The sequence below is a fragment of the Protobothrops mucrosquamatus genome, unplaced genomic scaffold (genome assembly GCF_001527695.2).
Source record: "Protobothrops mucrosquamatus isolate PMUCROS unplaced genomic scaffold, P.Mucros_1.0 scaffold3158, whole genome shotgun sequence".
Taxonomy (NCBI): Eukaryota; Metazoa; Chordata; class Lepidosauria; order Squamata; family Viperidae; genus Protobothrops; species Protobothrops mucrosquamatus.
Genome location: NW_015389158.1, coordinates 105,842 through 112,575, shown reverse-complemented (window position 1 = coordinate 112,575; position 6,734 = coordinate 105,842). Strand labels below are relative to the sequence as shown.

Genomic DNA, 6,734 nt, shown 5'->3' with positions numbered 1-6,734 from the left:
TCTGAAAAATGTCATTTATTCCAAGGTTGTCTCTCCTTCCCCTCACCAGCCATTCAGGCCCAGTGGAAGAACCGACTGCCGTGTTTCAAGCCCCAAAGGGTCAGATCCCGCACTGACCCCCATCTTAGGCTCCTCCTTCAGTCTGCCTTCCTCTTTTTTGGCCCACTGAATGACCTCTAAACCTTCTTGAGACTCTGATGGGCCAGTTTCAATTCCTGAAACATTCTTTTTTTTTTTTAATTGAAAGTTTTATAAAATTTTACAATATAAATCCCCCCCTCCCCCCAAACCCAACCCTCCATCCCTCCCCCCCCTCACTTCCCAGAGCCAATCCCAGGATTAACAATAAAATAATCATAATCTAACTAACATTAATCAGCTATTAATCTAACAAATCTATAACTTCCTTTAACTCTCTTTTAAAACAAATATACAATTATTAAATGCCATAATATTAACATAATTTTAAATATCAAAAATCAAAAGTTCATTCAAAAACCAGATGATATTTTTTGGTTCCATATTTCAACTCAATATAATCAATCCATCTTCTCCAAACCAATATATATCTTTCTTGTGAATAATCCTTCACATAAGCGGAAATCTTGGCCATTTCAGCTAAATTTGAGACTTTAACTACCCAATCTTCTATCGTAGGTAAACCTTTCATTTTCCAATGTTTTTTCATGTTCCAATTCCTGAAACATTCTTGATCGGCTCAGCTCCTGGTGACTTCCTGAATAGAAATATTATTTTTCTGGCAGTAACACAGAAGTAGGTTCCATCCACCACCACAAGCCCTCCCACACAGGCAGGCAGACATACAGTTGTCCAGGGTGTTTTCCATTTTCTAAGTGTCACGGATAGCCCTGGGGTTTTGCTGGTGGTCTCCCACCCAAGGACTCCTTGACTTTGACCCTATTTGTCTCTCTGAGGTCAGCCATTATCTTCCAGGGCTGCCACCACGTTGAGCATGAGGCAAAGTGGCTCTCAAGCTGAGCTGGTGACTTCACAAACACCTCCAGGTNGGGGGGGGGATCTGGGAAGCCAAACAGTGCTAGCCCAACGAGTGAGATGCGCCAATCTGGCCCCCAGGCCATCTACAGCAGTGTTTCTCAACCTTGACAATTTTAAGGCACGTGGACTTCAACTCCCAGAATTCCACAGCCAGCGTTGCTGGCTGTGGAATTCTGGGAGTTGAAGTCCACATGCCTTAAAATTGTCAAGGTTGAGAAACACTGATCTACAGTAAAAGAATGCGGAGACGAAGCAGGCGCCCACACAGGGGGTCCTTTACCCAAACCACCAGAAATGTTCAATGGGTCAAAGACCGATAACGAGGGACGTTGCGCAATCTGCGCTTATCTTTGCCCTTTTCCTTAATTTTTACTTTCATAGCAAGTGTATCATTAATCTTCTGATTCTCAGGAACAGCAACGGGTTGCCCAATCAACTAAGGGAATTGGCAGCGTTTCAACCACCAACTAAATTAGCAAAATAACAGATACGGTTAACTCAAAGCAAGACGGGGGGTGGGGGAGGCTTCTGGAATATCGCAGTTCCCCCCTCCCAGAGTGAAGCCAGTTGCCACCCTTCATCACTGGGGGCATTCAAGAAGAGAGTGGATTGACATCTGTCCGAAATGGTGTAGGTAGGGTCTCCTGCTTGGGCAGGGGGGTTAGACTAGATGACCTGCAAGGTCCCTTCCAACTCTGTTCTATTCTATTCTATTCTCCTGACCTTCTGTAAGGGCCCCAAAGCCTGGCTTGACCACTTGGCTTGGGGCTCCAATGGAGGCTTTTCACAATGGGGAGGGTTGATAATGCCAGACACCCCCCCCTCACCCCTTCACATCCTATTCTTTCCCTCCCCATCTTTTAGCTGTCATATTTTGGATTTTTATAGTTTTGTGGTATTCTATTTATATAATTTTTAAAAAATACTTTAAGCTGCCCACTGCAAAAGAGGCAGCTCAATTCTTTTTGGTCTATAGAGGAACGGTTTCAAGACCTTTGTCTGGCGGGGGCAGTTCATTAACCTTCCAGTTCTAGAAGGCACGGTTCCACCTTTTGAAGGTCCAGTCCAGTCGGACACCTGCCCACAACTCTGCCAAAAATGGTCAGGCTGAGAAAGCAAACCAGCAAACGAGATGCTGCTGTGAGTTTTGAGTTTCCAAGGACACCCAGCAACCAAATGCAGCAAATGGTTTTTGTTCTCTTGGGTTCCTGTACCATTCCAGGTAGTTGTGTTGGAAGAAAGATCTTCATCATGGTTCATCCAAGCTGGGAATAAACATGGCAACTGCTTTGGAAAGAAGGTTGTCATTTATTGGAGAGGAGAGCCAGACAGGAAGATGGTGTCTGAAGTGAAAAAAAAGGGACTGAGCACATGAAGGGAGTGGGTTTTTATACCCTCTGGAGCCTTTTGTTTGGAGTTGTTCCTGTGGCATGAACTTTGACCTGAGTCTGAGTGTGCCTGAGTGTGTTCTAGTATTCTGAATGTGATGGGTCAATCTTATTAGGTCCAAAGGTCATCTCCTGCTTCCCTGGGGCTGATGACTCTTAGAGTTTGGGTGGGGTATGTAGATTTTATGTCTTTCTCCTCTTAATCTCCTAGCTCCCTGGATTTACATCTGCATCTCTATAAAGCTGGTTTCTGCTTGTGGGAGGGAGACCTGGGGGCTATTAAGAAAAACTGGGCATGCTTTCCTGCGTTTTTAAGATCCTTTGAGGAAATATATTTTTCTGCCCTTTTAATATTTCCTTCTCTGGGGGGGGGGGCTGACTTCCCACAGTTGGATGTACCTCGTCTTGATATAGGTAGTCCTTTATATGACTATCATAGCGGGCAATATTTTGATATTTACTCTGATTCAGTTCTCTTTGCAGTCCTAGGTACTTCCTGATCCTCTTGCTTTGCCTGTCTAAGAAACCTGGTTTATTAGACCCTCTAAGAAGCTTGATGCCTGGGGCCTTTTAAGATCCTTGGGGAGATTAATGCTGTGGCTTTTCCTTTGCATTTCCCACCTTCCATGATGGGCCCACCCAGTTCTTCATCGTTCATTACTGGTCCGAGATGCCCCTTCTAGCCCTTTAGACCAGTGGTTCTCAACCTTTTTAATGCCGCGACCCCAACCGGTCGTAAGTCGAGGACTAAACCGGTCATAAGTCGAGGACTAAACCGGTCATAAGTCGAGGACTACCCAACCGGTCGTAAGTCGAGGACTTTCCCTGCCCGGGAGCGCCACGCATGCATGCTTCCACCCCCTGCGCCGGCCGAGGCATAGCTGGCAAGCGGCAGAGATGGAGCAGGCCGACCACCAGCTGGCCCAGCCCAAGGGAGGTAAGGCACCCGCCGGAAAAGGGGAAAAAAATGGCAGACAAAAAAAATGGCGGACAGCCTTGCTTGGCGACCCCCATGAAATGGTCGATCGACCCCAAATGGGGTCCCGACCCACAGGTTGAGAACCACTGCTTTAGACTCACAGGACCCACAAGACATCAAACAGTCCCCTTGGCTCTATAAAGAAAAACGGGGCTGGTCACGCCAAGACTTGAGTTTATTTGACCTTCTTCTGGCCCATCACAATGAGCAAAATCCGACCCAAGCTACAGAAATCAACCGTGACAAGCGAAGGGCTGCAGAGCAGAGATTTCGGCAGACAGGTGGGCTCCGTTGCTTCTTCACCAGGTGCTTCTGTCCCTCTGGAGCAGGAGGAGGAGGAGGAGGAGGAGGAGCCGTTTGCCCTAGAATCTGCACTCGCAGAGGAACGAACGTGAGGATGCACAATTCTCATCGTTCCACTTCGTGTAACCTGGGCAGAAAAAGAAGGGAGAAAAAAAAAATGGCAGGGACTCCCTCAGAGTTCCAGGGAAGCATTTTCACGTCTCCTCCCTCGTTTGCAGGAGGACGTGAAGGTAGCCCAGGTGAAGAACCTCATTTGCTAAAACGGGGCCGGGGGTTCAGCAGATCGTTGTAACCCAAATAACGTAGCTAGCCAACCAATCAGGGCACGGCAACCAGGCTTTGCATGCAAAGTTCTGCTCAGCTTCAAGAGGGCATACAAAGGACCTGAGATTTTGGTCCATCTCTTTTGCAGGTCAAAGCTGGGTGGACCATTGATTTCAACCTTGGCTCTTTTATGACTCGTGGACTTCAACTCCCAGAATTCCTGAGCCGGCTCAGGGATTCTGGGAGTTGAAGTCCACGAGTCATAAAAGAGCGAAGGTTGGCTACCCCTGGTCACGACTGTTATCTTGACCCTTTTTTGTCGTGTGCTATGGACATTCCTAGGTAATGGTTGTGGGAACCGGTATTCTGGCTTGCACAGAGGCCCCCCAGTTAGACATCTTAGCTTGCACAGAACAGCACAGGTGTGCTATGCTTTCACTTGTGGTTCCCTGGCCAAATTGTATCGAGGCTGGCTGGGACTGTCCTGACTCTCAGCCTGGGACTCTGCTGGTAGCATGGACGCAACTGAGGTTGGTAACCTCACCTACAAATTTAGATATTTCTGCAGAGGGCAAGATCAACATAACATCTGGAATATTTAACTTAGCCGACTTTTTTTTGTGTGTGTGAAAGTAGCCACAACGTGTCGCCTTAGTTTCAAAACTATCTGCTGGGTGAAAGGTTGGATCAAATCCACTGTAAACTGCTGCGATCAAAAACCAAGGAAGGAGATTGTGATGGAAACGTCTGCCTTGGTCCTGGCCCCCTGGCATCAAGACTTAATAAATATATTATGGGGTTTGTGATGTTGTTGGCTTTCCATCAGGTTAACAAGGGCTGGGTGATGCTGGGGGGCTTCTGAGGTCAGGAGGAATTATTTCTTCCTTAGGTCCCCCATGCCTTCTCCAGAGGTCAGACCAGTTTTCAGGAAAATGTTTATTCTTTGCTCTATTAAAGATAGAATAAAGAATATTCTATTTATTCTATTAATTCTTTGTTTTAGGGCTGTGATTGTGTTTGATTTTTAATTAACTTAGGCAGGTGTTAATTTTTCCTCTTGTACGTGGTTGCCAAAGAGTAAATGTCCCAAGATGGATCAAATGGATCCTCATTGTTGGAAGCACATCCTCAGCGCCCTCCCCTCCCCCTTGGCTTACCTGACCGGTTCCAAAGTTCAACGCAGTATTCATTGTTCCTAAGGTTGTTGGGCTCTCCTGGATTCCAGGTGACGTAGCTGGTTCTGGATCTGTCTGTCCATTGCCAGATACGTTGCTGTAATGACAGGGAAGCCACATTAACCAACTGAGGAAGGGACTCTGGCTCTGCAGGACCCCGGTAGAGAGAGAGAACATGGGCATGGACTGGGCCAATTTTCTCTCTCTTTCTTTACCTATCCATCCATCCACCATCTATCATCTATTTATCCATCCATCCATCATCCATCATCCATCATCCATCATCCATCTTCCATCTATCCATCCATCCACCCACCCACCCACCCACCCATCCATCCATCCATCCATCTATCCATCCATCCATCCATCACCCATCTATCATCCATTTATCCATCCATCATCCATCATCCATCATCCATCTTCCATCTATCCATCCACCCACCCACCCATCCATCCATCCATCCATCCATCCATCCATCCATCACCCATCTATCCATCCATCCATTCATCCATCCATCATCTGTTCATCCATCCATCCATCATCTATCATCCATCCATCCACCCATCCATCCACCCATCCATCATCTATCTATCTGTCTGTCTGTCTGTCTGTCTGTCTGTCTGTCTGTCTGTCTGTCTGTCTATTTATCTATCTATCTAGTCAATCTCAGTTGATCCAAAGGAGCTAAGTAAGATTGAACTTAGGTGATGATCAAGAGATCCAGAGAAAAAACTTCCCAGAAGTTTTTAATGAGTCCTTGTGTGGGAAACCAACAGCAAAACTCCAGGGCTAAAGGTGACACTTGAAAACTGAAATGAAGATCCTACGACTAGATTGTATAAATAGAAGCATAGAATCAAAATCAGATGAAGTATTAGTAATTCATAAAGCCTTAGCAAGGCCACACCTGGAATTCTGCATCCAGTTTTGGTCACCACATTACAAAAAAGATGTTGAGACTTTGGGAAAAGTGCAGAGAAGGGCAACTAAGACAATTAAAGGCCTGGAGACTAAAATATATAAAGAACGGTTGCAGGATTTGGGTGTGATTAGTTTAGAGAAAAGAAGGACGGGGGAGACATGATAGCAGTCTTCCAATATTTGAGGGGCTGCCACAAAGAAGGGGGGTTCAAGCTATTCTTCAAAGCACCAACAAGCAACACAAGAAAGAATGGAAGGAAACTAATCAAGGAGAGGAGCAACCAGGAATTAAGGAGAAACTTCTTAACAGTGAGGATAACTAATCAATGGAGCAGCTTTCCATCAGAAGTTGTGGGTGCTTCATCAATGGAGGCTTTTAAGAAGAGACTGGACAGCAAGGGGTTGGACTAGAAGACCTCCAAGATCCCTTCCAGCTCTATTCTATTCTGATTCCTGTTGGCGGATCCTTCAAACAAAAAAAAAAACTCCTTAGAAAAAGTACAAATGAATTGATGAACATCAGCAACAGGAAGGAACTTACTTTCTTTGGATCATTCAGTCCAATCCAGACATTGCTGCCACTCTTGAGATAGTCGGAGACGTACTCGGCCACATCCGCTGAGTCTTCAATGCTATGGAGGGAGGCCAGGTGACAGCCTGGCTTCTGCTTCCTGCAGAACATCTGG

At 46.1% G+C, this 6,734-nt stretch overlaps 1 protein-coding gene across 1 annotated transcript in view; it reads right to left on the bottom strand.

The window, feature by feature from the left end:
* Positions 1-3,746: 3,746 nt before the first annotated feature.
* The window catches only part of LOC107297150 (C-type lectin lectoxin-Thr1-like), a 34,167-nt gene continuing 31,179 nt past the window's right edge, over positions 3,747-6,734 (bottom strand). Inside the window, exons 3-5 of the mRNA XM_015826508.1 lie at positions 6,590-6,730; positions 5,109-5,223; positions 3,747-3,814 (exon numbers count right to left, since the gene is read on the bottom strand). Of these exons, the coding sequence (XP_015681994.1) occupies positions 3,747-3,814; positions 5,109-5,223; positions 6,590-6,730 (324 nt within the window). The remainder of the gene's footprint in view (positions 3,815-5,108; positions 5,224-6,589; positions 6,731-6,734) is intronic.